The sequence below is a fragment of the Meleagris gallopavo genome, chromosome 12 (assembly GCF_000146605.3).
Source record: "Meleagris gallopavo isolate NT-WF06-2002-E0010 breed Aviagen turkey brand Nicholas breeding stock chromosome 12, Turkey_5.1, whole genome shotgun sequence".
Classification (NCBI taxonomy): domain Eukaryota; kingdom Metazoa; phylum Chordata; class Aves; order Galliformes; family Phasianidae; genus Meleagris; species Meleagris gallopavo.
Genome location: NC_015022.2, coordinates 4,433,686 through 4,451,008, shown reverse-complemented (window position 1 = coordinate 4,451,008; position 17,323 = coordinate 4,433,686). Strand labels below are relative to the sequence as shown.

The 17,323-nt window shown below is 37.5% G+C and overlaps 1 protein-coding gene across 1 annotated transcript; it reads left to right on the top strand.

The window, feature by feature from the left end:
- Positions 1-2: 2 nt before the first annotated feature.
- On the top strand, positions 3-16,332 carry MINDY2 (MINDY lysine 48 deubiquitinase 2; the record flags this gene model as incomplete). Its single annotated transcript, XM_010717377.1, has 6 exons — positions 3-308; positions 7,771-7,828; positions 9,237-9,301; positions 12,506-12,664; positions 14,033-14,135; positions 16,091-16,332. Coding segments are annotated over 6 exons (918 nt in total), but the record flags the coding sequence as incomplete, so codon positions are not given.
- Between the last annotated feature and the right edge of the window lie 991 nt (positions 16,333-17,323).

The window sequence follows — 17,323 nt, the reverse complement described above, 5'->3', positions numbered from 1 at the left end:
GCGGCCTGGACTCACTGGAGTCGTTCTCCAACCTGCACTCCTGCTGCCCCAGCGGCTCCGAACTCAACAGCGACGCCGAGGAGGCGGTGGAGGCCGCCCCGGGGGGCCCGGCCCCGCGGCACGATGCGGACAGGCCCGCTGCGGGCGCGCAGCTCCTCGCCGCCTCCAAGGAGCGCTTCCCGGGGCAGTCGGTGTACCACATCAAGTGGGTGCGCTGGAAGGAGGAGAACACGCCCGTCATCACTCAGAACGAGAACGGCCCCTGCCCTTTGCTGGCCATCATGAATGTGCTGCTGCTGGCCTGGAAGGTACGGCGCCATCACGAAGGGCCGGGGCACCTGCGGCCGTGTGCAGCGGGGAGGGGGCTGGCTGTGGGGCGAGCCGCTGCTCTGCGCCTCGGTAGCACTGGAAACTGAAGCGATGCTTTGGGAAACTAGGTTAATATTAAAGGGAAATACATGCGGGTTTTTGCAAAACGCGGATTTGCACAAATAACTTGCTGAGTAAGAGGGATCCGTCTGTGGAGTTGTGTGGCAGGGGTGGTGGTGAGTGAATCGGGCTGTGCTCCAGCGGTGCTTTGGGGCCTGGGGTTTCTTATGGTCTGGTAGTCGTGCATATGACTTCCTGGGGTCTTAGAGTAAATCCTGTGTAACTTCTAAATCTTTAAAATAGGGAACTCAACTATAAGGTATATTATAGCTACTGATGTTTGTGTAAAAGAAATACCATCAGAGAAGAGCTGTTATGCTGTGTGCCTTACAAAACAAGGAAGTGGGGTCTCAGGAATTGCTGCTTGTGCAACACTGAAGAATTGGTGTGAGGTGATGAAACTTCAGAATAGGGAAACATCGTGAGAGTATTTTGTTCTTGTAGAATCAAGGAAAGGAAATGAGGCATGGCAGGGGTTGGAGGCTTTTCACAGAAATAACAGGTAATATAGTATTTTCATTTTGACCTTTTTCCAGTAAGAAAGCATTTGTTCAAGAGGTAGTCTTTCAGAAGGTTAATGTTGGTTGGGGCTTTTTGTCTCTGTACGCTTTCCTGAGCAGAACAGTTTGTGGGTCAGGAGGAATGCTGTGGGTTCCATGATGTAGCTATTGAGACCTTTCTGAGAGCAGCACAGGGGAGCTGTGGGTGGCACAAAACTGTTGTCTTATGCAAGTTTTGCCTACCTCAGGAGGATGTATAGGTCTTCGTAGATGTCAGTATTTAATATTTTAGTTGTATGTTTCCTCTAATGTATAGAGATGAGTGCAGGGTCTTGAAGAACTGGTTCAGCATCATTCTTTGTGGTGGCGGTGTTTTAGAAGATGTCGCTGGTCCCAGGATTTACCTTTTTAAGTGTTCATTTAATGAAAGGATATAAATGGGACAGCGCTGTCCTTGTTTGCTCTTAATTTTTAAAAGGTTTTGTTCCTTAGTGTTCTTCATTTCCTTCTGTAAATATATAGTTACTTTCTTCTATTGCCTTCCATTCCAGAACTTTATCTGACGTTCTGCTTTGATCAAATGCTATGTTTGCAAGAATGAATGTGGCATCAAAATTTATAAGTTGGTGGAAATGAAAAAACCTTACATTTCTTGTTGGGATTATAGAAAGGGTTTTTTGTAATTCTGTTTATGTAAAACCTCAGCAGAATTTATATGACTTCAGGACAGCCAGCAATTCACCATTGTAGGTGAAGCTGTCAATATATGACTATTTATGTACTTTGGGATTTTCTGATTAGTTGGTTGTACATCACCCCTGCTTATAATTGGTTCCCTTATTTAGGGCCTCTCCAAATTATCCTTTATTTTCCCCAGTTTATAGTCAAGAACCGCACTGACATGGTTTGCAGAGGCAAGCTTTTTGGCAGCTCACCTGTGCATCACTGTCAGTTGCCAGTTATACACCAAGGCTGACAGTGGGCTTCCGAATTGCTCTCACTTCTCCTGAACCAAAATGAACACTAGATTGGGTCATGTAATCGTAATTTGGGAATGAGGGAGCAAACCAGGAGATAGAAATAGATAGAAGGAGATAGAAATAGGCAAAAGCAGAGTGGGGGTACCAGAGCATGTGGCAGGTGAGAGGAGCCACTTGGCTGAGGGAAAAGACTGTAGTGAAAAGGAGGAGGGGAAATCAAGGTGGAATAGAGAATAGCAAGGTAGAGAGTTTCATCTTGGTGCTTCTTCCCTGTGTTTGCCACTAGCCTTCCTAATTCAGAACTCCATCCTGATGGAGCTGAGTTAGTATTTTCCTACAGGATGACTAAAAGTCTCGTATAGCTTCAGATGAAATGTGCGAGTGCTCAGAGCTGAGAAATGTTATGATTACAGTATTAGTTCTTAGGTTTTTATGAATATTTCCAATAGAATGTCCAATTACGTGCTTTGCTTATCCCAGAATGGCAGTGATAACTTTGAGATCCATCACTGTGTGTACTAGTTGTGCTTGTCCAGTAGTGAAATTTGAATTCACATTGCCTGTGTTGAGTTGCACGTGGTCAGTTTGTTTAGAACTGAAATTGGTATTTCTTTCTTAATAGTCTCAGCCATCATCATGGAAACGTTTGTGCCTTAGAAATGTGAAATGCTTGGATATATTGAGAACTCACTTTTTCAGATGTTTCAGCTCATCAAAATTGAAGTTCCTTACCTCTGCACGCTAACAGCTTTGTGATCTGCTGTTTGTGTGTTCCATTTGCCCTCTGGAAGAGTTTTTTGTCAGTCTCTCTTAGTGAGGGCTATAGGTAGTTTATCACTTTGCTTATCTCAATAACTGGATGTAAGTAACTACTTGTAATGTAACAAGTATAAGAAGATCTCTTATACTTGAAGTAAGTGTGTTGCACACTCAAAGTAAATATTCCTAGTGAATTTGAAGATCTTGTTCATGAAATGAACAAAATTCTTAGCAACTACTCAACTGTAAAGTATCTTTGGGAGGTATTTTTGAAATTAGATTTAACATCCTCATTTCGTAATATAAGTTTAAAGACTGCTTCAAAATAATTGTTTCTTTAAGTGTGCAGCACCTGTATATTTTTACCTGTGAGATTTGACAGTGGGCTCTTGGAAATTCTGAAGTAGTAGCGCACATTGGGATTCTTCAATAACTTTTCAATAAAACCAGATTTTTGAAACTAAACTTGTTGTAAAATTGCTACCCCTCATATCCACTGCTTCCAAGGGAGTCTGGACATACAGCTCTGTGGTGTCAGATTGTGCAAGCTGTACTTCCAAATGTTAAAATTATGGAATTGTTTTTTCTCTCTGCAGACTGCTTGTAGAGCTCTTAGGAGATAGAGCTGAAGGGTTATTAATGAATAGTTACAGAAATGCTCTTAATCAAAAGAAACCAAAAGCAGTATGATAGAAAGTTAGATAAGTAGCTGTTGTGCAAAGCAGTGTGGTAATAATATAGGCTTCTGCGATAGAAATGAAAATGGGAGTAGAATATTGAAATAAAAAGTTCAAAGTGTATCTAGAAGCATGGGTTTTCTGGTATAGAGCAGCCTTGAGTACCATCTTTCAGCTCTTCAGTCTGCAGACTTGCAGTTTTTCTTCATGGCTCCAGCTGTGTGCTTTCACTTTGCAGTGCAAAGCTTGCTTTTTTGCCTCTTTTTGTGGCATTTTTTAGGTGTAGTCCACTCATTGCTTTCTGATACTTCTGAAATTGCATTAAACTGCAATTTTATGTTCGTCTTAAGATCTACTGTATGGTGACCTTTAGTTGCTAAAAGCTTAGTGAATGTGCAGTGTAATTCTGCTCTGTGTTCCTCAGGTAGGATCTGCACAGAAAATACTTACCTGAAACATCCAGAGAAAAGAGGACACATCATTTTGAAATATAAAATAAGCCTAAGGGAAAACATTTTAATACAAATATAATTAATAGTACTATTGCTGAAGCCTTGGAAAGCAAGTACATGTGGAATATCTTCTTGTTACAGGTTTTTGTGTAGGAGAATAATTCCAGTAGTATACATCATTAACAGTATCTTTCAAAGTTATGCAGATCACAGCCTTATCAACAAAAGGAACGTTTTGGGAATGATGTTCCCTACATGCGTAGTTGTTCTAAAATTTGGTAACTTAGAACTCTATGAACTGCCTCTTTAGATGACTAACAGTTACGTAAGTAAACGTTATATAACCACTTACGCTTAGATGTATCCAAACTGAGGTGCAGGAACAGGTAGAGTAAAAAAATGTATTGCTGGAAATGTTCTGTTTGAGGTTTTCAGAGTAGCTCAGTGCAGTTCCTGCTGATACCCATTTGGTTTGTTGGAGTCTGCAGTGGTAGCACCTAGTTTGACGTCTGGCACTGGCCCTATACGTGTGATCTGCTTTTTCTTTTTATTGAGCTGAACCTCCCGATGGCCAGAATTTGCACAGATTGCTCATATGAACTCAGCTTCCAAGGACAAGATGCCAGTGAGCTTCTGATGAGTGCTCAGCAGAGGCCTTGGCAGCCTTCCTCCCTGCATCTGTGAGATGAGTTGAGCTTACAAATCAGTGGCCCTACAATTGTGTTTTCTAGAGCAGGAACACTGTTCGAAAGGGACTGAAGAAAACCTCATTGAGGAGGAAGATATTAAAATTATCAGGTGATAGCAAAAGCTATCAGGCAATCGTGATAAGTTTATGAAGCTTTCTCTGCAGGGCAAAAGGTGGGTGGTCCTGTGTGGAGCCAGGAGCTGGACTCGATGATCCTTTTGGGCCTCTTCCAACCCAGGATTTCTATAAGTCTGTGTGTTTGCAAGAAATATGAATTGTCTTTTGCTGGGACGGGTTGAAGCTGTGCTTGCTTCTTCCCAAATACTGGATTTGGAGGAGTAGCAAATAAGTGCCTGGCTGCTTTCCCATTAACCTACTATGGGGAATGTGGTTTGGTGAGGAGGATGGACTAGGTGATTTCCAAAGGTCCCTTCCAACCCTTGTGATTCTATGTAACTATAACTAGAAACTTTAAGTAGAAGTTTTGATGGTCCCTTTCTCTGTACTCAAACACAAACTTTTTAGGAAGTTAGTTTCAGTACAGGACTATACTGCTTAATTTTTAAAGCCTTTTTGAAGAGCTTGGAGAATACAGTGGAGATTATCTAAAGGTAGAATTTAATTTTCCAGGCATTGTCTAATGCACAGAAGCTGCATAGGCTTTGTCAGACTAACTCTTCAATATGAAAATTTGTTTATCAACTGCTTTTTAATTACGGAAGTGACTCAACTGTACCTCATATGGTTGGGTAATAAAGATTTAGTTTCTTACTCTGAAGAAATGGAGGGAAAATAGAAAGAAAACTAGCTAGTGTTAGGAAGAAAGACAAGGAAACAGCAGTAGGAAAGTATGGGAAATGGGTGGGAGCTGAGGAAGTGCTTTTGTCCTACTCAAGCAATGAAGCTTTGGAGCCTATTGGTAAATTTTCTGTCCTTCAGATTAAGATTATTTTGTACAACAGCTTTATCTATTGTTGCTTTCTTCTACTAATTAATGTGTAGAGTGACTGGTTCTATGTGATTTTTCTATTTCCATTGAAGTTTGGAGGTATCTTTTCCTTTTTCTTCTCTTTGATATGTTTCCTATAGCTTAAGAATGCTCACTGAGGCACTGAGCAGCTGGCAATGTCACATTTTCTGTATATCAAATCAGTTCTGTTCCAAAGTACTTCTGACATTGTTGGAACCTCTTAGCCCGACGTAGAGGTTTGATTGAGGTCCCGTGAAATGTGCCAGGTCTAAAACTATGCTGTGAAATATTTGCTTAGCATTTAATTAAGCAGTTAGTGTTGGGATTTAGCTTGTTAAATCATCTGACTATGGGAAATTGTACAGAAATGAGTAACATTACTTTAATTTGGTTCTTCAGTAAAAAAGAAATCGCTGACCACTACTGTTTGAGAGAAAATCAAGATTTATAAACTTATAATACAAATACCTCATTTAATCAATGAAGTGTGAACCATGAATACGTTTATGCCACAAATACGTGGAACTTAAAGGCAAACCATGTAATTATGTTTTGTAGTTACTGTGGGTAATGGAGGTGTGCTTCTAGATCCCTCAAAGCAGTGTGGACCAGAAATCCCCAAGTTTATATCTATGTTTAAAAAAAAACAACAAACAACAGTCAAACAAAAAAGCTAACCTCAGTCCTGAAGAAATCATCACACTAATCCTAGTAATAGCTGAGGTAGTGTGCTAGTTTTTCTTCACGTGGTGCAGATACAACTGTAATCTTCACAATCCTGGAGCCATTTTGGGTGTAGGTAGTTTGGGTGGTTCAGGTAGTTCTGTTCTGGGCTGTTAGACAAGCAGCAGTGAACCAGCTCAGCTCTGTCTGGCTCCAGAGCGTGCAGAGCTGATTGCTCAGGCTTAAATGCTGCCACTTCAGAACTGGGTGTGTAAGAATCAGCTTTTTAAATCTTTAATCCTCTTATCAACATGGCACAATGTTTTGTGTTTATGTGCATGCTCAAAATGAATGTTATGAGCAGGTTCAAAGATTATTTAAACTTTCCTAAGTTTGGGGAAATGGTTAAGTTACAGTCAGTTGTTTCTCATTTAAAAGATTTTTCAAAAGTTCATATGCCCATGAATGCATGACTGATTTTTCTTCTTGTTTAATTCATATCATTTTAAGTTTTTTTCAAGTAGCAGAACTAATTAAGCCTTCTTTCTTGCAAAGTTATGCTTCACTAATTTCCTGCTTTACTGACAGTTTATAACCCCCTAATCTTTAATTCCCTTGCCTTCTGTGTTTGTCCTTTCATTTCCTTTCTTCCCCAGATGCTTGCAAGTACTGTGCTCTTCTTTCTGGAGAATAGTGATTGGAGTTGAAGAATTTCTTTTTGAAAGAGCTCCTAGTACTTGAAATACCAGATTTGCTTGACTTTCTGTAGTATGATGTGGAGGAGAGGATGAGAAGATGAAAAACTGAAGATTTAAATAGAGGGGGGGAAAAAAAAGCAACAAAACAACCCGAAACATCAAGACTGAAGACTCTTACGTTACTGCTGCAGATATTGATATACATGGCTTTGTGTGTTTTTGGGCTTTTATTGCAGGGAGATATGTAAATGGGGGTGAGCAACCAAAGCATTTAACCATGCTGGATGGATGAAATGAGTATCTAAGGTCTGAGCTGCTGCCACAGTGGTTAGTTTTAGCAAGTGATGGTGACAGGAATGGATCAGGGGAGAATGGAAGGTTCAGCTACTGAGTTGTATGGTCTTGGTCTCCTCCGTATTGGAGTGAAATCAAGCCCTTGATGTGTGAGTGTGGAATGAGATGCCGGGAGGTCATTTTCTCAAATCTGCATGAGCATTGTCTTTCCTGTTCCAGCAACTGCTTCTGCTAGGTTCTCTGCAGCCTCGTCTGTTCATAGGAACTTTCACATTAAGACCACTTAATAGATACAAAGAAGTGACTTTCTTAACAAACTGTGATCACAGTTCTCAGTCTGTTCATCCTGGGTGCTTACAGCTGAGCTAGCACAACAAGTAGTGCAAACTCCCATGAAGTCAAGGGGTTGCTGGTGCGAGGTTTTGGTGAGAGAAGGCCTGCAGGTGAAAGAAAGGATTGTGTGTATATGGTTCCTCCAAATACTCAAGTGTTGTCTTCTCTTTTCACAGCTGTTATTTAAAGAAGTCCAAATAGGCTAATGCTTTTAAAAATCAGTGAGCCAAATGTGATCAAAAAACTTCAGGCTAAAAAGTCATTGTTAACAAGTTCTACATTGCATTGTTTTGAAATTTTACAGGCAATATACTTTTACTTTCACAGGTTAAACTGCCACCAATGATGGAAATCATAACGGCTGAACAGCTGATGGAATATTTAGGTTAGTGACCAGTTTTTGCAATAGCTTTCTGTTGCATATTATGCTTATTAGTGAGTATTGGGACTCTTACTTTTTTACTGACGTTCTTTACTCAGCTTTACTTGAATGTATATTTCAAGAAAACTACTTGTGGTGTTCAGTAATTCATGTTTTTCTTCACAAGCTTTAAGAAGTCTTATGTACCATTTTTCAAAGTTATTTGTCTAGTTATACAGTTGATGCAGCTTAGTATGTCAACATGCTGGTAAATCTAAACCGTAGAGTGGAGTGAGTGAGGGAGTTGTGCCTTTAGTTGCCAGCAGTAACATTAATCCTTGGTATTATGACCCAATTAAAATAACATGAAAAATGAATTTAGTTGTCATGGTGACTGGGTCTCTCCTTTGTGGGCATCATTCCATTACCAAATTCATTCTGCAGTAAAGCTGCAACTGTTTCCATCTGACAAGTCTGTAACTTCAACAGTCCACAGTGATGCAGATGTTAAAAGTGTATTTGCCTTAGTTCTTAAGCTATATGCACCACAGCTCTTTGTAGCCTAACAAATGTAAAATGTTCGAGCTTAATATACTAACTAGGTTTGGTGTTGTGTGTTTTTTTTTTAAGCAGGAGAAAAGGAAAATATAGCAAGTTTTTTGTGAAGATAGCTTTTCTTTTCAAAAATACATCACTGACTCTTTCAGTGGCAGAAAAAAATGTATTTTTTTTTTTAAATAAGAACTGTCATTGCCTATGTCTAAACACTTAGTTATATTGATAGAATAATGCTGTCTGAACTTAATGCGTAATCATGGTTGGCTAAATGTGTATCTGGAAGTGTCTTGTTTTGAAGTCGTATATTACTTTCTGGAATAATCTTAGTCAAATTTCAAAATCACTGTCTCAAATTCTTGAGGTTCCTGTTCAGTCAACATGTTTGGCTATTGCTTGATAGTTCTTCCATAGCTGATTAATTCCTCATGTTGTAGGCACGGGTGGAAAATAAGCCTTTCAGAGTTAGTAGTGTATGGAAACATATGCCAAAATGTTTGTAGTGTCAGTCAGGATGAGTGTTTGTGTTTTTTAAATTTTATTATGCAATTCCATATCTTTTTGTGAATGGTTTGAATTTATATTTTTAACTTGAGGCGCAGAGGGAACGTAAATTTCTGAATAATTAGGAGACTGGCATGCTAGTCAAAGTCATTATGGAATGCTGTTTTAGTAATTACACTTGTCATTTGAATTGTAATTGTCAATATATAACATTACTATTATTTTATATTTGTATGTTTTACTCTATACTTATAATTCAGGCCATAAAACAGTGGCATATCACTCAATGAAAAAAATACTTATGATCAGTTAGCTTCAGTCATAAGTATTCATAGAAATCTTGAATAAGCTTGATTTTATTTTCCTTTTTTAGGAGATTATATTCTTGATGCAAAACCCAAAGAGATATCTGAAATTCAGCGTCTAAATTATGAGCAGGTAAGAAGCTACTCCTAAAATACAACTGCTTATGTCTGCTTCTTTTTCCTCACCTAAAGTTTATCAATTTGTTACAAATCATTGTTAGTACTTCTCCTATTGTATAGGCTTGGTGTAGAGTATTAGTTATAAGTATTTCCTATTAGTGAAGAAAAATTTGCAATCTTAACACACAAATTTTTTTTTTTTCTTGCAATGAGTGTAATATAAGAATCTTGTTCCTGTTGATGAAGAATAACATGGAAATATGCATGAAAGTGTGTAACAGAGTTGCTGGTCTTTGAAGTCTTCTGTTCTGCATTCTTCAGCATGCTGCGTTCTGTGATCTCTGCTAGACTGTAACTGAGGGTATAGACAAAACAAGAGACCTGTTTTTAAGTGGTGATGGAGAAACATGAGTGTGATTCAATTAATAAACAGTGATATTCTTCTCACTGGTGCAGATTTCTGTGAGCGCAGTACGCAGGCTCTTGTTCATTGCTGGATAATGCATAGCTAATGGTGCTGACTGTTGGAAAAAGTGTTTTGTAGCTGACAGTTTGCTCTGTCAAGCAGTGTCACTGTGCTCTATGTATTGGTTATAGTTTACTTGGAAGTCGATTGGAGGCATTACTTTTGGAACAACCTAAGTATCTTGGGATAGTTAAAATTAAAATGAAGATTGAATGTAATGTTTTTGGAATCATACAATACATGCTTTGTATCAAGTGACACGAATTCTGCTTGTGATAACTGAACTATTTTTCTCTCCACAAAAGATTACATGTATTCCTGTTAAAGATTATAGCAGTAGTCAACTTGCAGGAGCTGAAGAAAATTATATATTAAAGAAAATTATATATTAAAGTACAAACTCTATGGCTTTCAGTTGCTCAAATAGATGAGTTTACTAAGTAAATGCCACAAATACTTTCAGTAAATGTGCAACTGTACAATTTAAAAAAAAAACAGCCACTGTTCTAGGAGTGTTCCCATTCATATGTACTTTCTAGTTGCACAAGTCATACTGTGTAAGAGGGGGAAAAAGAAAACAATTAAGCCACAAGTCTTATAAAATTGTTACATTTTACAAGCATCGGAACTATGTCTTGGTATTAACCATAGTTTTGTGTTTATCACGTCATAGCAGGTAATACTCTTTACCCAAATATTACGTTTTGTTCTTACAACTTAAAAGAAATTCAAGAAATTTTTTGGGATGCTTGGATTTGTAAGGCTAGATTTTAGGGTAATTTTAGCATAATGATGTGATGCTTTTTTTCGTGCTGCAGCTGTGATTTGTCTCGCCAGTAACAGCGTACCTGAGAGTATTAGCTAAGTATCTGAATGAAAGATGGATTTTAAAAACAGTAAAGCACCAAGTTTTAATGCTGTTCAATGCACCGGTGTTGTGTAGTTCTATCCTTACTTATTTGCATTTATTTATTAGAAATCTGTTACTTTGAAATGGTACTGTTCAGATTATAGTGAGAAACGTGTAGTTCTTCAGACAGGTTGATGTATTTTTCTTTATTTATAAAATAAACATTACAAAATAAATGGAACTAATTGCTGTAATGCATGATCTGATGCGTGTGAATGACTGGTGCTGGTTTGCCATAGGCTCTTGCTGTACTAAAACAATCAGATGAAACAATGTTTCTTACAAAACACCTCTGATAGGATTTAACACTTGATACCTGGTCTCTACTCATTAATCATGCTTCTAAAGTAAAAGAAGTTTTTGTCTGCAGTTATAATAATACAAGCAACAATATAAGTCTGAGCCTGATCCTGAGAATTTCTTAGGAAACTTGCTGCGTTCTAAATTTTGTGACATTGCAAAGTTAATGAAAGGATGCAACAGAGTGTACTGAAGTAGTCTGAGCTGCTGCCTTCCTGGTAATAGAAACTTCATGCAACAGTGCATCAGGCAGTAGGTCTGTCTGATTCATAGAAAACTCTCCAAATGTGGATACTGTATGTTTGTTGTTTTTTTTAAAAAAACTTCAGGAATTTTCAGGAGTTGCATCTAAAATATTACTTGAGAACCAACTTGTTCTACTGTAATTCTGGTTTAAAAAAAAAAAGCAACAAAAACAACAACAACAAAAAAAATCAAAACAACAAAAACCCCACATTAAAACTTGCATACCAGCAAGAGTAGCTTAATTCCTCCAGCTCAAGTGCTGAGATTGGCAAGTATGGGATTTCTGCTTTGTGCTGTAATGAAACCATCCTGCTGTGTGTGCAAAGTAATGTGCAGAGATTTGTAGGCAGAGGTGTTTTACGTGTGTCTGCTTACAGTTTTCATATATGCCTTTTGTTTTAGGATTCCATCATCTGAGGAGGAACGGCTAAAACTTTTTCAATAATTACCTAACTTTTATCTTTCTGACAAATGCAGATCTGTTAAAATTGGATTATTTAGAGCTGCTAATGACATTTAGTGTATTAATGTTGTATGCTTTAATTGGTACATTCTTTAGAATACGAAGTTATGAGATGCACAGGCAGACTTCTTAGCTTTCAGACAAATAGTGAGGTCTGCCATACATTGCCAGTTACAGCCTGTGTATTACATTCTCCTCAATTAATTTGTCCATTAACATGCTGCAGAAAGGAGTGTTCAAATTAACATATTGGTTGTGTTATCGAGTAACAGACTCCATTTTTTTTGAAGTCAGCAAGTAGTTTCTAAGTGATAAAATGTCATCTCTCCATACCCTGATTACATCTTATTAGGCTACCAAGCTCTTTAACACTTCTTTTCACATAGGTTTTTCTTCCCTTCATGACTACATTAATTGTGCTTCTTTCTGTTAAGTGTCTTATGAAGGAATACAACACGAAGGAAACTCTTTAATAATCATTGAGTTGACTCTGTGAATCTTTAATCTTCGTTTCCTTTTCAGTCTATGCTTCTGTATTTTGTTGTGCTTTTTTTTAAACCATTGTTGCAATTCTGAATTCCTCTTAAGCAACAAAATGTTACAAAACCAAGCAAACAAAAATCCCTCTGTTCCTCTGAATCTTCTGCAAACACCTCATGTACTTCCTGATATTCTGGTATTACCTTCGGTGGCACAAGTAATACAAACATGCATTGAAGTGGCTCTCTAGCAAATTTCCCCTTTTCTAATTTTTTTTAGCAATATTGACTTGATGCATAATCACCAAGTGTAAAAAGCTCTATTTGGTGTTTCTTTTTCTTTCTGCTGTCAGAATATGAGCGATGCAATGGCGATTCTGCATAAATTACAGACAGGTCTGGATGTCAATGTGAAGTTTACAGGTGTACGAGTGTTTGAATACACACCGGAATGCATAGTGTTTGACCTCCTTGATATCCCTTTGTACCACGGATGGTTAGTGGATCCCCAGGTAACTTCTTGTTTTCTCCTCCCATAATCAAACAGAAAATAAGTTATTTGAATTTTATTTGGGGGAGGGAAGATGTTTCAGAATTTTCACTGGAGTCAATAATAATGAATATGGTAATCGATGTTTTAAAATCTGTTCAGAAAAAAAATAGACTTCTCAGGAGTGAATGTAGATGGTGGGTGTTTTGGGGGGGGGGTTTTTAGTACAGTAAATTTGTGTAGGTTCAAAATGTGCTACGCTGAAATACATTGAACTCATTGAATCATTCTGAAGGATGAAGGGAGTTGCCATTGGGTGTGCCACTCAAATGCTTTTGGAAGCTCATGAGAGAACACCTGAAAGGAAAGCAGGATTTCTTCCCTCTTTTCTTTTCTTGATTTACATCTATCGATAACGCAGTTTTTGAGAATTGAGGTCATTAAAACCAGTTAGTGGGACTTTCATCTTAATGACTTATTTTTCATGATATTGAGGTGTTGTTTAAATAAGCAGTGAACTGATACTATTTGCATGAGGTGAAAGATAAAACTGAAGTGTTTGGCTGGAATAAGGTGACTCAATTTTCTTTTCCTGTTTGTTTGGGTTTTTTTCCCCTTCATGCCTTGTTCTTGAAAGCTGCTATTCTCTGATCTGTCCTGATCTGTTCTTTGCTGGAAAGTAACTTTCTCTTAATTTAGAGTAGTAGTGCAAATAAAGAAGAGATGACTGTAGGCAAATGGACTGTGTCCAAGGCTGCCTGATATTGATGTATTCTGCATGACTTATTCCTTAGTGGATCATATATCATAGCTGCAGTCCTAAAACATAGAGTAGTTTTGGAATTTCTTTAAATTGTGGATTAAGAACTTTGATGATGCTTTATGTTAAGATCCATTGGGATGCTTAAAAGATGTCTGCTTTGTAAGAAAATCTTATATATTCATTGAGTTTGTTCTTGTGTGGCTTCTTGTACCCCATTGTTTCTAATGAAGTATGATGCTTGCAAAGAGAACAACGTTGATGTGTACCAAGTATGTTCAGTGATATTTACCTTAGTCTCTGCAGGTTCTGTAATTTGAGCACTAAACATCGGGAAGGAGAAGTAACTGAGAGAGAATGTTCCTATAACAAATTGCATCCCATATACTCTTCTCTTTCCTGCTTACCAACAGCTTTGGTGCTGGGCTTTGTTTTCTGGATTCTAAATGGTATCTGAGGTTGGAAAATATTTAACAGCCTTGGCTAAAGCTTTTTGGTCTAGTGTTGTTAGGAGGTTAACATCCTCTGTTGGTTGAGATCGTTTCTTACAAGTGATTACTCTCAACTTGCAGTTTTGTTCTTTACAAGAATAAGTTCTCTTGTTTTGTATGCTGTTTCCTCTTGTTCCAGGTTGCTGACATAGTAAAAGCGGTTGGTAACTGCAGTTACAATCAGCTCGTGGAGAAGATAATTTCTTGTAAGCAGTCTGACAACAGTGAACTGGTTAGTGAAGGTGGGTAACTTTTTTTCTATTATCTAATTATCTTCTTCATCAAACCTTCATTTCATATTTTGTGTGTGGGTCCTGGTATGCTGTGACACAGGTGTGGTGAGCTGCTTTGTGTCTGCTGGGTAGGCAGACAGCACAGTGCTTGTCTCAACTTCACTGATGCAATTTCTGAAACAAGTGTCAACCTCATTCTCTTGAGGTGTGAAATATACCTTTTAAAAATAGAGGTAGCTTCCTTTTATGAAAAGGTGTTATGGATAGCATCAGATTTTACCTTGGCTACGTATTATCTCCTACACGATAAAGAAAATTTCAGTGATACTTGACATGGAAATAGCATTTCTAAACATGTACTGGTACTTTGCAGTGCTAAGGCTTTGGAACTTTCAAATCATTTTCTCCTTCTGAATGTATTCTGTTAGATCTGTGGTAATAAGGCTCAGATTTTTTTGTTCAGATTAATGTGTAAGCAAGGAGACATTTACAAATCAAAGAGGAAGTTTCCTTCTCTTTTGTTACTTTATAGTTAAAGGATGCAGGACTTGATTTTTTGATGAATTCTCTGCTTGTTTGGCATGTGATCCAAATGACAGCTCTTGGAGTATTTTCTTTTGGCCACTTTTACAGCTGTTAGTTGCAAAGCAGTGAATGCAGTCTCAACATTCAGAGCCCACTTGCTTATTTAGATCAGAGAGCTTGCAGTCCTACAGTGCTGTACAACTGCACCATACAAAAAGCAACTCTTTCAACCTCTCATTTTTGGTCTTGTTTTTGTTTTGTTTTCATATTTCTTGACAGCAGACCTATATATATATACATATATGTTTTATATATTGTACGGTGCCCACGTTCCACTACTAGCAGTTATTATGCTGGGTCTCTAGGCTAAGCCACAGCTGATGCCAAAGGTTAGTATGTGGTATTGTTGAGCCATGTAAAATTGTGTGTTTGATGGCTGCTGTTCTGTGGAGAAAGTAACCAAGGTGTAAGAGTTTCTACCTTGCAGAATTTCATGTTTACTGTAGTTTATTGAGAAGTGTGTTGAGCACGTTGTCATATATCACATAAATGCTGTGGTGGTGTTTTCTGAACTAATTCATTTATAAAATAAATTTCAAACAAGTCTCTTCCAATCTGACTGGTTTATAGTTAAAGAGGCATTTTGGCAGATGTTAACAGCTGATAAATCTTAAATATGGTGAATAAGATCTGAAGTGGTGCCTTGGTCTGAAGTTCTTAAAAATCTTTACATGGCTTAGGACACGAGGGCTTGGTAGTTGAGTATGTATAGGTGAGCATAAAAAGAGTTTGATATTTTGACATTCTACATCTGGTCTCTTTCAATAAGTTTCATTAAGAATTTTGATACAGTCTAGAATGCATTCTCCTATGTTTGAAAAATTTGGTACTAAATGGCAATAGTTTCCTTCCATGCTTCCATTCCATCGCTGTTTCTCTGATTTCTCTGTTGCTATGTAATTTCTGCCTGTACTTGAGAAGAAAGGGGTATGGATTACTGAAACTTGCTAGGGTAAATGTATTGGCACGTGATATTTTTGTTTTACTTTTTAAACCATTGTTTTCAGTCAATCTGTTGCATCACCCATCTTTATTTTGTAATAGCATTTAACAATCACTTGTGAGGAATAAATTAGATGATGTTTTGCATGTTAACAGCATGGTGTTGTGATGAACATCTCCTTAAGTCCTGTTTTAATGAAGATTAATAAGTAAAATACTTTAGCAAGTGAGCTTTAAAAAGTGGAATTTGTTTTTAACTCAGTTTTAGTTAGACAATATAATGAGAAACAAATTTGTAAGGCTTTCTCTTTCTTTGCTGTGATGACACATGAAAAATATTTTTCTTGCTTGGCATAAACTGGGGTAAGAGGACTGCCAGGTTTCTATATGTTTAGGCATATGTAATAGGCACACAAAAGTATGTATTGCTTTTATAGGATTTGTAGCTGAGCAATTCCTAAATAATACGGCTACACAGTTGACGTACCATGGGCTCTGCGAGTTGACTTCAGCTGTCCAGGAGGGAGAGCTCTGCGTGTTCTTCAGGAACAACCATTTTAGCACCATGACCAAATATAAGGTATATTCCACGTTCTTATTGGTTTTTGTATTTTGTGGTTTATGTTCACATTTAAAAGTGAAGCTTTTTTTTTCCTTGTCGTGAAATATAAATAAATTCCAATTTGTTATTATTGTAAGTATGGGTTGTGGTGAACATAAGATCTGTAGCAAATACCACTTACGTTTTATTGATTAGCATGTCAGAGTCTACAATTATTTTAAACCTTACTGTAGGTCTCCCTTAATGTTCAGCCTCTTCCCTGTTTTAACTGCTGTTGTGATTGTGTGGAATGATGTAAATTTCTTATGTGGTTTAAATTTATTTGCACTATGTAATGGGCAAGGATAAAGTTAATGGATTTATTTAATTTCTTGTTTCTGAAGACACAAAATTTTGTTTCCTGTTTGGACCTGAAGGTGGGTAGCTCTGTAGATGTATCCTAGTGTTCAAAATACCAAATATCTGGAGAAGTTCAGATGAACTGTAGTATTGGTTCCCTTTATTAGGAATGTGGTTAAATCTGAAACTGGATTGGCAAAATGGTGTGAATTGTGAAAGAAGTATTGCATGGTGCTGAAAGCAGGTGGCTGCATGATGTGTATTTCTCACACTCCTTCCATGGGCCAGAAAATCTACCTTGGGCAACTTCTTAATGGCTTTGACAAAACTTTGTTGTAAAGTGGTAGTTTATTTCTCTATCTGAGTGTTAGGCGGAAAAGGCCTCAGTCAAATTGCATCCTAAGGTTTAGCAATCTCTTCTCACTGAAAAACTCAAACATTCTGAGGTAGAATTTGTTGGGTTTACAGTATCAAATAACGTGTAGTTGGGCATTTCTCTCAAACATAAATATAATTAGTTCTTACCTTTTTTATAGAACTGTTGAAATTATTTAGTAAAAATTAATCGAAATATAGAATTAATTCCATAATATTTGCACTTGTATGTAATGATAATAACTGGAGGGAAAAAATGTTTTAGAGACCACTTTTTTAAACCACCTATTATTTTGTAACATCACATACCTCATATGTGAAGTGTACTTTTCCATTTGTCAGTACTGGTCCTTTTTTTTCTCCCCCGTCTGTTAACCTTGACTGTCATATTCTT